At 43.6% G+C, this 19,509-nt stretch overlaps 1 protein-coding gene across 1 annotated transcript in view; it reads right to left on the reverse strand.

The window, feature by feature from the left end:
• Nucleotides 1-19,509, reverse strand: part of LOC126428465 (serine/threonine-protein kinase 11-interacting protein) — a 294,026-nt gene that overhangs the window by 181,853 nt on the left and 92,664 nt on the right. The window contains exons 7-8 of the mRNA XM_050090398.1: nt 19,102-19,328; nt 3,424-3,553 (exon numbers count right to left, since the gene is read on the reverse strand). Of these exons, the coding sequence (XP_049946355.1) occupies nt 3,424-3,553; nt 19,102-19,328 (357 nt within the window). The remainder of the gene's footprint in view (nt 1-3,423; nt 3,554-19,101; nt 19,329-19,509) is intronic.

Below are 19,509 nucleotides of genomic sequence, written 5' to 3' on the forward strand. Positions count from 1 at the left end.
TCCGATAGGAGAGCAGTTCTAGGCACTACAGTCTAGAACCGCGCGACCACTACGGTCGCAGGTTCGAATCCTGCCTTGGCCATGGATGTGTGTGATGTCCTTAGGTTAGTTAGGTTTATGTAGTTCTAAGTTCTAGGGGACTGATGACCTCAGCAGTTAAGTCCCATAGTGTTCCGAGCCATTTGAACCATTTGACACACTGCTGGAAACCATAACTACAGTAAAATATTGAGGAGTAACAATTCGGAACGATCTTAAATGGAATGACCACATAAAACAAACAGCAGGAAAGTCAGATGCCAGAGTTAGGTCCATCGGAAGAATCTCGAGGCAGTGTAATTCGTCGACGAAAGATCGATACCCGAATATTCCTCATCAGTGTGAGATCCTTAACAGGTCGGATTAACAGAAGAGATACAGTTCTTCCAAAGAGTGTGCAATTCGTCGGCACGAGAGCATTACAGAGGTGCACGACAAACTCCAGTGAGAGACACTAAGGTAGACGTGTTCCGATTCACGGAGAAGGTTTCTACCGAAATTTTCAGAGGGTACATTCTGAGAAGAGTAGGGCAACATATTACTTTCTCCCACATATGTTCTGAGATTGCCATAAAGAGAACATCTGAGGAATTAAGGCAAATGCACGGATTACTGACAATCGTTCTTCATCTACATCTACATGATTACTCTGCAATTCACATTTAAGTGCTTGGCAGAGGGTTCATCGAACCACAATCATACTACCTCTCTACCATTCCATTCCCGAACAGCGCGCGGTAAAAACGAACACCTAAACCTTTCTGTTCGGGCTCTGATTGATTATTTTGATGATCATTCCTACCTATGTAGGTTGGGCTCAACAAAATATTTTCGGATTCGGAAGAGAAAGTTGGTGACTGAAATTTCGTAAGTAGATCTCGCCGCGGCGAAAACCGTCTTTGCTGTAATGACTTCATCCCAATTCGCGTATCATATCTGCCACTCTCTCTCCCCTATTACGTGGTAATACAAAACGAGCTGCCCTTTTTTGCACCCTTTCGATGTCCTCCGTCAATCCCACCCGGTAAGGATCCCACACCGCGCAGCAATATTCTAACAGAGGACGAACGAGTGTAGTGTAAGCTGTCTCTTTAGTGGACTTGTTGCATCTGCTAAGTGTCCTGCCAATGAAACGCAACATTTGGCTCACCTCCCCCACAATATTATCTATGTGGTCTTTCCAACTGAAGTTGTTCGTAATTTTAACACCCAGGTAGTTAGTTGAATTGACAGCCTCGAGAATTGTACTATTTATCGAGTAATCGAATTCCAACGGATTTCTTTTGGAACTCGTGTGGATCACCTCACACTTTTCATTATTTAGCGTCAACTGCCACCTGCCACACCATACAGCAATCTTTTCTAAATCGCTTTGCAACTGATACTGGTCTTCGGATGACCTTACTAGACGGTAAATCACAGCATCATCTGCGAACAACCTAAGAGAACTGCTCAGATTATCACCCAGGTCATTTATATAGATCAGGAACAGCAGAGGTCCCAGGACGCTTCCCTGGGGAACACCTGATATCACTTCAGTTTTACTCGATGATTTGCCGTCTATTACTACGAACTGCGACATTCCTGACAGGAAATCACGAATCCAGTCGCACAACTGAGACGATACCCCATAGGCCCGCAGCTTGATTACTTCTTGCATAACAATCGCCAACACAGCGGGGGAGGGGGCAACAGACAGTGGCACCGGAAGTACCCTCTGTGACACACTTTAAGGTTGCTTGCAGAGTACTGATGTAGACGTAGATGAAACAGGTGAAGCGGTCACAGGCAGAAGCTAGATGACCGAGTCCAGACGAAGTGGCGGGGTCCGACCGGTGCGCGCAAAACTGCGTCAGTTGCTAGCCGGTGTTAAGCGAGTGTCTTAAAATCGATTAATGTACTCAGATGCTATTGCCGCTTACAGTGTCGCCGATTTTCAAGAGTGGAGTTTCGGGAATGTGAGAAGTAACTTTTGCCTGCTACCTGTGCTCCCAGACACCTAGAGCTGTTGTTGTTGTGGTCTTCAGTCCTGAGACTGGTTTGATGCAGCTCTCCATGCTACTCTATCCTGTGCAAGCTTCTTCATCTCCCAGTACCTACTGCAACCTACATCCTTCTGAATCTGTTTAGTGTATTCACCTCTTGGTCTCCCTCTACGATTTTTACCCTCCACTCTGCCCTCCAGTACTAACTTTGTGATCCCTAGATGCCTCAGAACATGTCCTACCAACCGGTCCCTTCTTCTAGTCAAGTTGTGCCACCAGCTCCTCTTCTCCCCAATTCTATTTAATACCTCCTCATTAGTTATGTCATCTATCCATCTAATCTTCTGCATTCTTCTGTAGCATCACATTTCGAAAGCTTCTATTCACTTCTTGTCTAAACTATTTATCGTCCACGTTTCACTTCCATACATGGCTACACTCCATACAAATACTTTCAGAAACGACTTCCTGACACTTAAATCTATACTCGATGTTAACAAATCTCTCTTCTTCAGAAACGCTTTCCTTGCCATTGCCAGTCTACATTTTATATCCTCTCTACTTCTACCATCATCAGTTATTTTGCTCCCCAAATAGCAAAACTCCTTTACTACTTTAAGTGTCTCATTTCCTAATCTAATTCCCTCAGCATCACCCGACTTAATTCGACTACATTCCATTATCTTAGTTTTGCTTTTGTTGATGTTCATCTTATATCCTCCTTTCAAGACACTGTCAATTCTGTTCAACTGCTCTTGCACGTGCTTTGCTGTCTCTGACACAATTACAATGTCATCGGCGATCCTCAAAGTTGTTATTTTTTATCCATGGATTTTAATACCTAATCTGAATTTTTCTTTTGTTTCCTTCACTTCTTGCTCAATATACAGATTGAATAACATCGGGGAGAGGCTACAACCCTATGTCTCACTCCCTTCCCAACCACTGCTTCCCTTTCATGTCCTCGACTCTTATAACTGCCATCTGGTTTCTGTACAAATTGTAAATAGCCTTTTGATCTCTGTATTTGACCCCTGCCACCTTCAGAATTTGAAAGAGAGTATTCCAGTCAACATTGTCAAAAGCTTTCTCTACGTCTACAAATGCTAGAAACGTAGGTTTGACTTTCCTTAATCTTTCTTCTAAGATAAGTCGTAGGGTCAGTATTGCCTCACTTGTTCCAATATTTCTACGGAATCCAAACTGATCTTTGCCGAGGTCGGCTTCTACCAGTTTTTCCATTTGTCTGTAAGGAATTCGCGTTAGTATTTTGCAGCTATGACTTATTAAACTGATTGTTCGGTAATTTTCACACCTAGAGTAGTCTGGGCTATAATAACTACCACACAGTGACTTTTTAAAAGGCCCGAGGAGCTACGCACTGTCTTTCACTTATTACCATCATCTGCCGGTGGAATTATTTCTTCCTCTTCTCGTTGTCCGTTCCCTTCTTCTGATGGGAGTGTGTGTTCACACGAGTCACCCAATGTGTCGCTGTTTCCTTCCTTGAGCACTTCCACACTGTCTACCTGAAAAAGTAAATTTGACAATACTGAGAAAAAAAGAAGTAACTCACGAGTGGAATACAAATAATGGGAAGAGTGAAAGTCACTACTCAACACACGGTTTGTAGTCTTACAAATATTAACGGTACTACCGATGACATTGCGTAAACTTACATTTACGTGCAAAGTTTTTGCTCAGAATTTATTGAGACTGTTACCGATATTGAACGAGAGAACAATTTTATTGTTACCGGTAACTGTCGGTTTATTTCGGTAACGTGTTTCGAAGGTTTAAATCTCCAAAAAACTGTGAGCCGTATACTGAAATAGTGTCAGTTTCCTCTTCCACGAAGTACCACGAGTTACTCCGAAGTTGTAACACGACACGTACGTGCCATATTAATCCACTCAAATCCACCCGATGAGCGATATTTAAAACTATTAAACATTTTTTGGAAATAAAGGAAAAGTGGCTGGTAATACTAAACTAGCTGGAACAAACAGAAGCTGCCTTTACCAATATCCCAGATCACTCTAATGTAAGAATAAAAGTAAGTTAACAGTTAAAGAATTTTTGTTCATATTTTAAATATAAAATGTACAGCCATACAAACAGCTTTAGTCCATTACAATCACTATAACTCTTATACATATATCTTTAGCTAAAATAAACAGAATCTGCTCTTGATAATACTCCAGATCATGTTAACATAACAGCAGAAATAAGTCAACAATTCATCTGAAGATTTGTTATTTATTTAAATATAAAGGTCCTAGTCATACAGACAGCTGCATCTCACTGCAGATACAACTCTGTATTATTGAGTCCTTGGTATTCATGTTAATGCCAAACATTAGGGTGACTGGTTGCAGTTCTGTAAAACTTATTTACAATCAATATACAGTCACAGTTCCAAAATATCCGTAATGGATAGGCATAATACTAAACTTGCTGTTTCATTTGATCAGGTATGCATTTATAAAATTTTACTTCAATGTATTTGCATTAGATTTATTTTCAAATATTTGCTCAGTTGTGTCTGTTTTCTGTTCGATGTGGAGTTCACGAGACTGTGGCAGCACAGCGTCACTCATCCTCTACGTACGAGGCTACATTTCAACTGACAGCTGACACCCACAAGAATATTAGATTCGTGTTGTCGAAAACCTTCTACTATTCGTTACGATAATTAAAAAATAATAGAAATTTAAATCTTCGTAACTGACCTGGAAATTAATTTAATGAAATGTTTAGTATACATTCCGAGTCCGCTCTGGTACGGACACTCCTCAGCTCGGCCTAAGACTCGATCCCCTCAGCAACGAGTGCACACAGACTTTGCAGGTCCATTTTGGAACACTCGCTGGCTCACGGTGGTAGACTCTTTTAGCAACTTCCCATTTGTAGTGCTTACGAACTCGACCGTGTCACGTAGCACCTTTCGAGTGTTGTCCTCAATTTTTTGCATTGAAGGATTGCCTGAAATTATTGTTGCAGACAATGGACCTCAGTTAACATCACTCGACTCTGAAGAGCTTTGTGAACGAAATGGCATTCGTCATCTAACAAGAGCTCCTTTCCACTCCCAGTCCAATAGAGAAGCAGAATGCTTCGTATGCACTTTGAAATGACAGACGGTCAAGCTTCACTGCTCCCAGACACGGGAGCAGGTGCCGCACCTCTCACTCCAACTCATGCGACAGGGCGGAACTTCCGCACAGCCGCTGCCATTGGACACAGCTTCACTCACCGTAGTGTAGTGGCTAATAAAAAATAACAAGAGAAGAGAAGAAAAAAAAAAAAGATTCAAAATGTGGGAAGAAATAGTGAATAAAAAGGGTTTGAAAATCGTTAATGACCGTGAAAAAGGGAAAGAATGAAAAGCATATCAGACTTCGTGATTTGGAAAAGTTACTGTTGGGGTGGTCCTTGTGGCGTTTCTGAGCAAAAGTCAAACCAATTTCCACTACAAAAATTATTTGAAAGAGAACAGAGAATAACAAAATGTGATTAACAGGGGGAAATAGCGTAGATAAGAGTTCATCCTTTACCATGTTAACATGTCTTCTCTCGTGCGGTGTCCAGGTCTTGTTCTCCAAAATCTCCTGCTTCATTTCTGTGTGAAAAGTCATAGCTGCTCCGAAATCTTGCAATAAATTTCACTGTCCAGGAATTACTAATGTATACAAATTAAAACCATCTCGATATTGAATGCAATGTATTTTACGTTGCTGCTTCCATCCTCCAAATTTCATACAAACTTCCACAATACGTCTGCACATCAATAAGTTTCTTCGTCTTAATCCGACCAAGACTAGCTAATAAGTAAGTTAAGCTCCCGCTCCCAAGAGACAAGAGTGGGTAGAAAACAAAGAGAGTTATAATTTTAGTACCTTCATTTTCTTATATACTTTCTCTGCCGTCGAGCGCTCATACAGCTGCGACGGTATAATTTATATCTGAGGGAACGAGTGTAGTGCGGCGAAATTCAAACTCCTGCTACAGTAGTATCTGGCACCGCCGACGGTCCACGAGTATCGCTTTGCACCGAGTGCTTAACCAGGTTTTTGGCTGACGTCAGCACTGTTCGTGAGGCAAGATCCAGAAAGCATTGGCACATATATGTACCTAATTGCAGGACCTGACGGTTTGCAGCACCGTCACCAGAATCAAATTCGTATTTCTCATCTGCCCTGTGATTCTGCTGCTTTTTTTCCTTCAGATTCGTGGCCTCACGGGACAACGCAGCCTTCGCAGAAGCCCACAGGTGCCGCCACGGCACCCCGGGGCGAGCCGGCTGACGTCAAGTCCTCGCCTCTGCTGTCACCACCTTACGACCCGATGGACCTGGACCCGCCATCGCCATTACAGTCCTAGGAGATGGCTGGACGTTGTAACGTGCCGGGCTGTATCCTTGTATTAGTGCCACTTAAAGTTCACGTCACAACCGGATGTATTGAAACATTTCCTCACCGAGTAGATAGTGCGCAGTGTTCCCGACCTACCTCGCTTTGCTTATTCAATATTGTCTTCCCGGTAGCCGTGTCCGTCTCACCTAAATCGCACTGAAATTAAGAAGCCAGGATCCTAGATTAAGTTTTCCAAAATCAAAAGTCAAGACCGTATTCATTGTTGAACATTTATGACAACCACAGTGCGATTTATTTCTTATCATTCAAACGCACAATATTCTGTGACCAGGCCTCTTACACTTAATTGTCACATTAAGTAGATCAAAAACTTCCAGTCTTTAACAATGTTCAAAATTACACTTTTTTGGTACCGACCGGAAAAATTAACCGACTTGCCGCACTTTTGCTCCGTGAGAATCTGACCGAGAACTAACTGAGAACTGCACCAGCTCGGACCTTATATAGACGAGTGCTTGAATATTTGACTATTTCTGTCAATATATTATAGTTGATAATTTCCCAGGGTTAAAATGATCCTTTCTAATAGGTTTTGAAGTTAACTATTGGGTTTTATTACTGAAATAACACAAGTGAGCTGTATCAATTTAAATACGCGGAACTAACTTATGCATCCGCATTAGGAATTCCCGACTTTAACCATTGCAGCCCTCTCGAACAACAATTTTTACTTATTCAAATTTACTTAATTCTTAATTAATGCGCTTACAAAGTTGAGACTGGAGTCATTTTATGTAGAAAAATAAAGGTAGCAAAAGTATCGAAACAGATCTCGGAATTACTTAGTAGTTTGGTCACAATTGGCACTGAAAGTCATACAGGCTACAGATTTTAAGTCTTAATACCTATGTAACTAACAGACTTTAGGTTAATTTAAACACTTTGCTGGAATCAGTAAAATTTAGGCTTTCTTTTGGATGCAGTCTTATAGCTGAATTCGATCTATTAGCTCACTCGAATTTTACTTAATATGTATTGCACAATATACATCATTGTTCATAACTTTTAATAGGATGCATTTTCAATAAAACTAATTAGCTCATTACTTTCAGAATAGACATTAGAATGTACTGAAATAATAGGTTTTACTACGGGAATTTTATTTAAGCTATTTCTGAATTCTGTACTACGAGGCTGAAAGTCACAGAATCTGTAGTCAGAATCTGAGTAGTGAAAAAAAAAAGTTCATTGCTTAACTACATTACTGAAGGAGCGTAAAACCAAAACAGGACAGCAGTGGGCAATCCCGCTTCGTTACAACGTGTATCCTGGGCTGCGTTTTTGGGAGGACGATCCTCTGCTTTCACAAGCGAAGGCAGGGTACGGCCAGGAGTACTGTGTCCCCCACAGCTACACCCAGCTTTCTGCCTCTCCCACATTGTCATTCACATCTCCAGCACGAGACAACGGCATGGCATTTTTCCGGGAGGGGGTGGGGGACTGTGCTGGCGTAACCCTTCACCAGCACACGGGTCGGCACTAGGAAACATTGTATAGCAGGTACCGAACTAGGCACGCCTACGACGAGAGAAGACCGAGACGTGCCCCCAGGCTACGCGCCAATACAGTACGTCGCATCGGGACTCGGTTCACATTGCCCTCTCGTCACACTGTGTTGTGGTCTTCCACAATGACAGTCATCTCCTGGCACTTAAGCTAGCTGTGAGGGAACATTAGTCATTGTATATAGTTGTGATACGGCCACAGACAAGATTCAAGAATTAGTACACGTATTTGATTGCTGTTAACTACCGTACTTCGGATTGGACATTACTCAAGTTAAATACTCAATTGGTTCCTGTAATAAAGTGTATTTTAACCGAGTGTGCATTTTGTGTTGTCGTGAGAGGAAAACGGCCACCCACCTATCGTACCACCCTCTCTTCGTCCTGCCGGGTACCGCAAAACATTACAAGAGAGCACAGCCACAATAAAAGTGAATGCGGCTCGTTACAAGTCACTGTCAGCGGAAGTATCAGAACGTTTGTACTATAAATCTTCGATATAAAATTTTTGTGTTATTCGTAGTAGTATGTCGAGCATGTCGAAGTTCTGCACTGTAATACGGATATCGTGTCATTTAGATGAAATTTGCATACAAAATTATAAATATACTACAGAAAACTGAAACAAAAACCTGTGATATTTCATTAAGTCTGTATACAGATACACAATTAACCGTGGAATTATCCCTTTAGGGGGAAAAAAACTGTGCCAAGAAAAAGAACAAAAACAAGAACATGTAGTAATGGCCAAACTCATTCCCAAGGTAAAAGAAAATATTGTGCGTACATAATAAAACAGAAGACACTTTTGAGATTTGCAATTTAAAAATACACTATTAAAAATAAGTAAGATTTTGAAACAGTAAAACAAGACGGAGATGTTGTACGGATGTTCTTGTAGAGTGTAAATCCTTTTGGATTGAAGACAACCACCCACCAAAAATCAGAGGCACTGAATTGCTGATAGGCACACACAAAAGAAAACACACACATTCACACACCTACGGCCCTACCCGGTGCCGCCGGACTAACAGTTCCAGTGCTGTAGTTTGGGACACGGATTCATTGTCGTGGGGGTAGTATTGGGTGGGTTGGATTGAAGGAAACAGAGGCAGGGATAGGGATCGGGAGTGGGGTGGGTGGCGGCCCGGAGGGAGGCCTTTTTCCCATCTGGGAATGCAGGGGAGTCGGGTGATAGATATGCAGGCTAGGCACGTGACACACAACTGTAGTGGCGAGTGGAAAGTGGCACACATTGAAAGTGACAGGCGGACATCAATTGGCAGGAGCTGACAGAAAGGAGGAAAGGGAAACTGTCGGGTGGAGGGTGCGAGGACAGTGAGTTACCGCACACTGGGGCCGGGACAATTACGGAGAGCAGAGGACGTGTTGTACGGTTAACTATCGTCTACATGATTAATGGAAAATCTCATATAAAGATGTCAAACAAATACTTACAAAGAGATAGAGGGGCTGGCCAGCACTTACCTCAGCTCAGTACAGCCGATAGATACACAAAACAGAACAGAAAATTTACATTCCTAGCTTTCGGAACTTTGTACCTTCATCAGGGAGGAGAGAGGGGAAAAAAGGGAAAGTGGATTCAGTTACTCACAACCCAGGTTATGAAGCAACAGGGAAAGGTAAACCAGGAGGGTAGCAAGGATGGAGACATGATCGTCAGAGGGAAGCCAAAGATATTCTACTGTTGAGTACTGTGCCAGCTTCAAACCAAAGAGGATGCATACAGAAGTAAAGAGGTATGTAGTACAAAGATAAACACAACTATGTAGGAAGAAAAGGTGTGTGAATGGCTAAAGAGGAGAGGGAAAAAGGAGAAGACTGAAGAGTAAATGGGAGTGAGGTTGTTTAACGTAGGTTCAGTCCAGGGGGATGGCGGGATGAAAGGATGTGTTGGAGTGGAAGTTCCCATCTCCGCAGTTTATAGGGACTGGTGTTGGGTGGGAGAAGCCAAATGGCACGTACGGTGTAGCAGGTTCCTAGGTCCCTCGCATTATGCTGTAGAGTATGCTCCGCTACTGGGTATCGGACATCTCCTAGGCGGACAGTTCGTCTGTGTCCGTTTGTGCGCTCAGCCAGTTTAGTTGTCGTCATACCGATGTAAAAGGCTGTGCAGTGCAGGCGTGTCAGCTGATAAATGACATGTGTTGTTTCACATGTGGCCCTGCCTCGAATTGTGTATGTTTTACCAGTAGCAGGGCTGGAGTAGGTGGTTGGGGGGGGACGCATGGGGCGGAGATGGGAACTTGCAGTCCAACACATCCTTTCATCCCGCCATCCCCCCTGGACTGAACCTACGTTAACCGATCTCACTCCCATTTACTCTTCAGTCTTCTCCTTTTTCCCTCTCCTCTTTAGCCATTTACGCATCTTTTCTTCCTACATAGTTGTGTTTATCTTTATACTATATACCTCTTTACTTCTGTATGCAGGCTCTTTGATTTGAAGCTGGTACAGTACTTAACAGTAGAATATCTTTGGCTTCCCTCTGACGACCGTGCCTCCATCCTTACTACGCTCCCTGTTTACCTTTCTTTGTTGTTTCATAACCTGGGTTGTGACTAATTGAATTCACTTTCCCTTCTTCCCTCTTTTCCCCTCTCTCCTCCCTGACGAAGGAGCAAAGTTCCGAAAGCTAGGATTGGAAATTTTCTGTTCTGTTTTGTGTATCTATTGGCTGAGCTGAGGTAAGTACTGACCAGCCCCTCTATCTCTTTGTTAATATTTGTTTAACTATCATCTACGTAGTTCAGAGAAGCGGGTGGTGAAGGGAAGGATCAAAATAGCCCAAACCGTGAAGCAGCCATCGAAATTGAGCACGTTTTGTTCAGTCGCATACCGTGCCACCGGGTAGATATCGACTCTGTTCTCGATGACAGTTTGGCGGTGGCCGTTTGTCCCAGTGGACAGCTGTTCGGTAGTGATATTAACGTAAAAGGCTGTGTAATGTTTGCAGCAGAGCCGGTATACGGCACGGCAGCTCTCACAGGTGGCCCGGCCTCTCGTGGGGTAGGATAAACCTGAGACAGGACTGGTATAGTAGCTGCTGGGTGGGCATATTGGGAAGATCTCGCACTTCAGGAGTGGAAGCGGCACAGGGCCGTACGGGTAGGGCAGGCGACAGAACGCCACTTCGGGACGGGTGGGTAGGATCTCTCGGGGCTCGAAGAGAAAGAATCGAAGCCGTGGTGAAGGGTGTGGCTCAGTTGTTCCAGTCCAGTGATGAGGGGGGCACTCATTTGTACTCGAATCTTGGCTGTGGTGGGTGGATTCAGAGTGTATACGGGTACATTACGGAAAATCTGTCTGTGGATACGTTTGGTGGGTATTGCCTGTCTGTGAAGGCCTTCAGGGAGCCTTCAACATATCCGGCAAGAAAGTTCTCATCGCTACAGATACATCGTCCACAGCTGCATAGGAAGGATAAGGATTTTTTTCTTTTTTCCCCCATGAAGCAATGGCAGTTGTGAAAATGGAGGTACTGTTGCCGGTTAGTGGGTTTAACGTGAACAGAGGTGTGGACTGCAGTGGTTAATAAAAGAGAAAGAGAGAAGAGAAGAGAAGAAAAGGTTGAAAATGTGGGAAAAAATGGTGAATAAAAAGGGGGTTTTAAAATCGTTAATGACCGTGAAAAAGGGAAAGAATTAAATGCAAATCGGACTTCGAATTACAGAAAATCTATTGGACTTCGGGATTCGGAAAAGCTATTGTTGTGGTGGTCCTTGAGGCGTTTCTGAGCAAAAGTCAAACCAATTTCCACTACAAAAATTATTTGAAACAGAACAGAGAATAACAAAATGTGATTAACACGGGGAAATGGCATAGATAAGAGTTCATCCTTTACCATGTTAACATGTCTTCTCTCATGCGGCGTCCAGGTCTCGTTTTCCAAAAATCTCCTGCTTCATTTCTGCGTGAAAGGTCGTAGCTCCCCCGAAATCTTGCAATAAATTTCATTGTCCAGGAATTACTAATGTATACATCAACCATGGACCTTGCCATTGGTGGGGAGGCTTGCGTGCCTCAGCGATACAGATAGCCGTACCGTAGGTGCAACCACAACGGAAGGGTATCTGTTGAGAGGCCAGACAAACGTGTGGTTCCTGAAGAGGGGCAGCAGCCTTTTCAGTAGTTGCAAGGGCAACAGTCTGGATGATTGACTGATCTGGCCTTGTAACAATAACCAAAACGGCCTTGCTGTGCTGGTACTGCGAACGGCTGAAAGCAAGGGGAAACTACAGCCGTAATTTTTCCCGAGGGCATGCAGCTTTACTGTATGATTACATGATGATGGCATCCTCTTGGGTAAAATATTCCGGAGGTAAAATAGTCCCCCATTCGGATCTCCGGGCGGGGACTACTCAAAAGGATGTCGTTATCAGGAGAAAGAAAACTGGCGTTCTACGGATCGGAGCGTGGAATGTCAGATCCCTTAATCGGGCAGGTAGGTTAGAAAATTTAAAAAGGGAAATGGATAGGTTGAAGTTAGATATAGTGGGAATTAGTGAAGTTCGGTGGCAGGAGGAACAAGACTTCTGGTCAGGTGACTACAGGGTTATAAATACAAAATCAAATAGGGGTAATGCAGGAGTAGGTTTAATAATGAATAGGAAAATAGGAATGCGGGTAAGCTACTACAAACAGCATAGTGAACGCATTATTGTGGCCAAGATAGATACGAAGCCCACGCCTACTACAGTAGTACAAGTGTATATGCCAACTAGCTCTGCAGATGACGAAGAAATTGAAGAAATGTATGACGAAATAAAAGAAATTATTCAGATTGTGAAGGGAGACGAAAATTTAATAGTCATGGGTGACTGGAATTCGAGTGTAGGAAAAGGGAGAGAAGGAAACGTAGTAGGTGAATATGGATTGGGGGACAGAAATGAAAGAGGAAGCCGCCTGGTCGAATTTTGCACAGAGCACAACATAATCATAACTAACACTTGGTTTAAGAATCATGAAAGAAGGTTGTATACATGGAAGAACCCTGGAGATACTAAAAGGTATCAGATAGATTATATAATGGTAAGACAGAGATTTAGGAACCAGGTTTTAAATTGTAAGACATTTCCAGGGGCAGATGTGGACTCTGAACACAATCTATTGGTTATGACCTGTAGATTAAAACTGAAGAAACTGCAAAAAGGTGGGAATTTAAGGAGATGGGACCTGGATAAACTAAAAGAACCAGAGGTTGTACAGAGATTCAGGGAGAGCATAAGGGAGCAATTGACAGGAATGGGGGAAATAAATACAGTAGAAGAAGAATGGGTAGCTTTGAGGGATGAAGTAGTGAAGGCAGCAGAGGATCAAATAGGTAAAAAGACTAGGGCTAGTAGAAATCTTTGGGTAACAGAAGAAATATTGAATTTAATTGATGAAAGGAGAAAATATAAAAATGCAGTAAGTGAAACAGGCAAAAAGGAATACAAACGTCTCAAAAATGAGATCAACAGGAAGTGCAAAATGGCTAAGCAGGGATGGCTAGAGGACAAATGTAAGGATTTAGAGGCCTATCTCACTAGGGGTAAGATAGATACCGCCTACAGGAAAATTAAAGAGACCTTTGGAGATAAGAGAACGACTTGTATGAATATCAAGAGCTCAGATGGAAACCCAGTTCTAAGCAAAGAAGGGAAAGCAGAAAGGTGGAAGGAGTATGTAGAGGGTCTATACAAGGGCGATGTACTTGAGGACAATATTATGGAAATGGAAGAGGATGTAGATGAAGATGAAATGGGAGATATGATACTGCGTGAAGAGTTTGACAGAGCACTGAAAGACCTGAGTCGAAACAAGGCCCCCGGAGTAGACAATATTCCATTGGAACTACTGACGGCTGTGGGAGAGCCAGTCCTGACAAAACTCTACCATCTGGTGAGCAAGATGTATGAAACAGGTGAAATACCCTCAGACTTCAAGAAGAATATAATAATTCCAATCCCAAAGAAAGCAGGTGTTGACAGATGTGAAAATTACCGAACTATCAGCTTAATAAGTCACAGCTGCAAAATACTAACACGAATTCTTTACAGCCGAATGGAAAAACTAGTAGAAGCCAACCTCGGGGAAGATCAGTTTGGATTCCGTAGAAACACTGGAACACGTGAGGCAATACTGACCTTACGACTTATCTTAGAAGAAAGATTAAGGAAAGGCAAACCTACGTTTCTAGCATTTGTAGACTTAGAGAAAGCTTTTGACAATGTTGACTGGAATACTCTCTTTCAAATTCTAAAGGTGGCAGGGGTAAAATACAGGGAGCGAAAGGCTATTTACAGTTTGTACAGAAACCAGATGGCAGTTATAAGAGTCGAGGGACATGAAAGGGAAGCAGTGGTTGGGAAAGGAGTAAGACAGGGTTGTAGCCTCTCCCCGATGTTGTTCAATCTGTATATTGAGCAAGCAGTAAAGGAAACAAAAGAAAAATTCGGAGTAGGTATTAAAATTCATGGAGAAGAAATAAAAACTTTGAGGTTCGCCGATGACATTGTAATTCTGTCAGAGACAGCAAAGAACTTGGAAGAGCAGTTGAATGGAATGGACAGTGTCTTGAAAGGAGGATATAAGATGAACATCAACAAAAGCAAAACAAGGATAATGGAATGTAGTCTAATTAAGTCGGGTGATGCTGAGGGAATTAGATTAGGAAATGAGGCACTTAAAGTAGTAAAGGAGTTTTGCTATTTGGGGAGCAAAATAACTGATGATGGTCGAAGTAGAGAGGATATAAAATGTAGGCTGGCAATGGCAAGGAAAGCGTTTCTGAAGAAGAGAAATTTGTTAACATCCAGTATTGATTTAAGTGTCAGGAAGTCATTTCTGAAAGTATTCGTATGGAGTGTAGCCATGTATGGAAGTGAAACGTGGACGATAAATAGTTTGGACAGGAAGAGAATAGAAGCTTTCGAGATGTGGTGCTACAGAAGAATGCTGAAGATTAGATGGGTAGATCACATAACTAATGAGGAAGTATTGAATAGGATTGGGGAGAAGAGAAGTTTGTGGCACAACTTGACCAGAAGAAGGGATCGGTTGGTAGGACATGTTCTGAGGCATCAAGGGACCACCAATTTAGTATTGGAGGGCAGCGTGGAGGGTAAAAATCGAAGAGGGAGACCAAGAGATGAATACACTAAGCAGATTCAGAAGGATGTAGGTTGCAGTAGGTACTGGGAGATGAAAAAGCTTGCACAGGATAGAGTAGCAAGGAGAGCTGCATCAAACCAGTCTCAGGACTGAAGACCACAACAACAACACAAATTAAAACCGTCTTGATATTGAATGCAATGTATTTTACATTGCTGCTTCGATCCTCCGAATTTAATACAAACTTCCACAATACATCTGCACATCAATAAGTTTTTTTGTCTTCATCCAACCAAGACTAGCTAATAGGTATGTTAAGCTTCCACTCTCAAGAGACAAAAGTGGGTAGAAAACAAAAAGGGTTACAATTTTTGTACCTTCATTTTCTTACATATTTTCTCTGCCGTCGAGCGCCCACACAGCTGCGACGGTATAATTTATATCCGAGGGAACGAGTGTAGTGCGGCGAAATTCAAAGTCCCGCTACAGGATGGAGCCATCAGAGAGGAGGAAGTCAACCTCCAGTAAGGTGGTGCGTTGGGCTTACTAGTACTGTGTGAAGCGGATGGGAGAGAAGGTTTTGAGATTGTGGAGGAATGTGGATAGGGGATCTCGGTCCTGAGTCCACGTCATGAATGTGTCATCAATGGCCCTGACAATACCAGAGAAGGAAAGTTGCTACTAACCATATAGCGGAGATGCTAAGTCACGATAGGCACAAGAAAAAGATTCACACAATTATAGCTTTCGGCACACACACACACACACACACACACACACACACACACACACACACACACTCATGCAAATGCAACTTGCACACACGTCTGCAGTCTCAGAGAGCTGAAACCACACTATCGCGACTCAGCATCTCCACTATATGGTGAGTAGCAACTTTCCTTCTCTGGTATTTTTACATTCCATCCTGGATTTTCCGTTGTTTGATCAATGAACCTGAACCAGACTAGGAGTTGAGAGTTTTGGGAGACTAGGAATGTTTCCTCTAGATGGCCCATAAACTGGTTGGGATAGGAGGGTGATATTCAGGTGCTCCTGCTTGTGCCAGAAATTTGTTTGTATACCTTCCCTTCAAAGGAAAAATAGTTGAGAGTCGGTAGGTTGGTAAACAGGAAAGTAACGTCAACAGTGACGAGAAGGGATGCATCACGTAAATGGGTGGAGAGTGGCGGAGAGTCGGTGGAGGAAGCGGTTAGTATCTTTGACGTGAGAGGATAGGCTTCAGGCAATTGGTTGCGGGTATTGTGATCAACACATCCAGGAGCAATTTTTCTGTGGGAGCAGTATAACCAGCTACAATAGCGCATCTACAATTGTTGGATATGTAGATTTTGGAGAGCATGTAGGAGGTGCGTGTGTGGGGTGTTGTTAGGGTGAGAGATATAGACTTCAGGTAGAGGTTCTGGCCAGAGCTCACGGATTTCAGTTGCGACTGGAGGTTACATTGGACATCTGTGATGAGGTCACTCTGGCAGAGGTCGTAGGTGGAGCACGCAGCTGGTAGAGGCCTTCTATCCCGTAGCCATTGCAACTCATTACACCAGTTGTAACTGTACTTTGACTACCGCGCCTCCGCCAGAGCAAAGATGTGATTTACAATCACGCATGCAGGAGAGCGCTGCGCCAGCGACAGATTTTCATAAGTAATTTTGATCTTTCTTTCTTTCTTTCTTTTTTTTTTTTTTTTTTTTTTTTTTTTTTTTTTTTTTTTTTTAACGTAGGTGCTTGTTTTAACAACTATTTCATTACTCTCTTGTTATCATACGTTTAAGACGTGTATTTTTTAGTGCTGATGCTAAAGAATGATTTTAAGTGGAAATTAAAACTACATTACGAAACAAACACACAGCGCCTTCAAGTTATTTCAGTAGTGATTCGCAATGGTTATCGCCAAATTTATAAATTAATCCTGACAGTGACAACTCCAAGAAATTTTCATCAGACGGAGAACAAGAGGACCAGCGAACAATAAAAAAAGGACATCCTACAAGAAAATTAAGAAGTATTCCAGACGCAGCCACGAAGACTATATTATAATAGACACTACATTTCTGACAGAATTATAAGGTAAATTTCAACTTATTTCTGATGCTATTTCCTTACAGTCGCTTTTTGTAGTGTTGCCAACCCGGTCTGCTATTCACGGTCAAATTACAGCACTATCTCAATCAGTAATACGAAGTCCATCTTATCCGTAACTTATTCCATCAAAATTCAAAACCCAATCAGATTTTCTATTTTGTATTTTAACGGCAGAACCCCGAGGAAAGGAAACACTACACAGTGGTCGAACATTTGTTTGCAGGGAGGACGATTAGGTCAGAATACGTTTTCACGGTATGTCTAGCTGCCCTTTCTTCTACTGAGAGTTTAGTGTTCTCAGGAAGGGACAGAACCTAGAGGAAAACTTCCTAGGTTACCACAACTCCTAATCCAGAGTTTGGTTCAAGTTTTTTTACAATATCTTCACGATCTGGACTCGAGGGCGAGACACGCTATTTGCGTTCCTTCAGATCCTCGACACCTTCTCTTCCGGCCACTTCACCTGGTCCTCCTAAGCCCAGTGCATCGCCTTACCGGATGCCGACCTCCATTGGTTCAAAAGGCTCTGAGCACTATGGGACTTAACAGCTGTGGTCATCAGTCCCCTAGAACTTAGAACTACTTAAACCTAACTAACCTGAGGACATCACACACATCCATGCCCGAGGCAGGATTCGAACCTGCGACCGTAGCAGTCGCGCAGCTCCGGACTGAGCGCCTAGAACCGCTAGACCACCACGGCCGGCCCTGACCTTCATTGTCCATCCACACTTCTGCCCACATTAAACCCATTAACTGCCAACAGTAACTGCATTTCGACAGCCGCCATCCCTTCCACACTGTCCTGCTTACCCCGCCTCAAGTGGTGTTCCACTGCCCACCCATCCTACACGATATCCTAGACTATCCCCGCGCCACTCCCATCACCAACCCCTTACGACGGGCACCGTATCCCTGCGGAAGACCCAGATGCGAGACTTGCCCAAACCTCACCCTTCACTTCCTACTCCAGTTCTGTCTCGGGCTTACCCTCTCCCGTCAGGACTGCGCCACTCGTGAAAGAAGCCACGTCATACACCACCTCTGCTGCAAATACTGCACAGCTTTTTACATCAGTACGAATACAAACCAGCTGTCCACTAGAACGAAACTGTTGCCGAGAACAAAGCTGACCACCTAGTGGTACAACATTCAGCTGCACACAACACCTTCAACTTCAATGGTGGCAGCCGGCTGAAGTGGCCGTGTGGTTCTAGGCGCTGCAGTCTGGAACCGCGAGTCCACTACGGTCGCAGGTTCGAATCCTGCCTCGGGCACGGATGTGTGTGCTGTCCTTAGGTTAGTTAGGTTTAACTAGTTCTAAGTTCTAGGGGACTAATGACTTCAGAAGTTGAGTCCCATTGTACTCAGAGCCATTCGAACCATTTAAATGCCGCATTCTTTCCTCCCATAAGTGTACTGGCCTAGTTTCTGGTAAACGACCGTCCACACCACCCCCGTGTCACCTCAGCACATGGCACTCCCCACTGACCCCTACAATCGTGCATTACATACCTAGCCTGCATACCTGACATACCTTACTCTCAACCCCTCCCACTACCGAACATTTATAGCCGGCAAACTGGCTGCCTCCCTCTGAGCTGCTAGCCACCCACCCCTAATTCCTCTTTCCGCCTCCCATTTTACCCACCCCATTCAACATTACCCACCTTAACCAGTTCACCTGACCGACTGAAATATGTGTGTGTGTGTGTGTGTGTGTGTGTGTGTGTGTGTGTGTGTGTGTGTGGGTGGGTGGGTGCGCGCGTGTGGGCAGCAAGTTTTCTTTTCTGTGTGCCTGTCAAAACAAGTCAATGCTTCTGATTTTCAGTGAGCGGTCTCCATTAATTGAAAACAAGAGATAGGTTAGAAGAGCAGTGCAAGCCACACAATTTGTAAAGTTTCTGGTCAGCTAATTACCTCCGCAACAGCAGAGTCGACAACCCCAGGACTGGCCGGGGCGGCCGCGGGTTCGGAATCGGGTGCGGTCCCACCGAGCAGGGCGGATGCAGTGGCGGCGGTGGGCGGCAGGCCGAGCACGTCCTGCAGGAATGTCCCACCCTGGCTGTGCAGCCAGTTGTCGTGGCCGAACATCTGCCGCAGGCTCTCCACCCTGCGCTTCGTCTCCAGGTGCTCTGCGTTCAAATCTGTGAGAAATGACAAATTGCGTTACGGAGGTTCTGCAAACCGGCAGAACTGATCTGACACCTCCACTGCGTCATATTATTAAAAACAAAGATGCTGTAACTTACCAAACGAAAGCGTCAGTATGTTGATAGAGACAATAACAAACACAAACACAAATTTCAAGCTTTCGCAACCAACGGT

This window comes from Schistocerca serialis, chromosome 12 (assembly GCF_023864345.2).
Source record: "Schistocerca serialis cubense isolate TAMUIC-IGC-003099 chromosome 12, iqSchSeri2.2, whole genome shotgun sequence".
NCBI classification, from domain to species: domain Eukaryota; kingdom Metazoa; phylum Arthropoda; class Insecta; order Orthoptera; family Acrididae; genus Schistocerca; species Schistocerca serialis.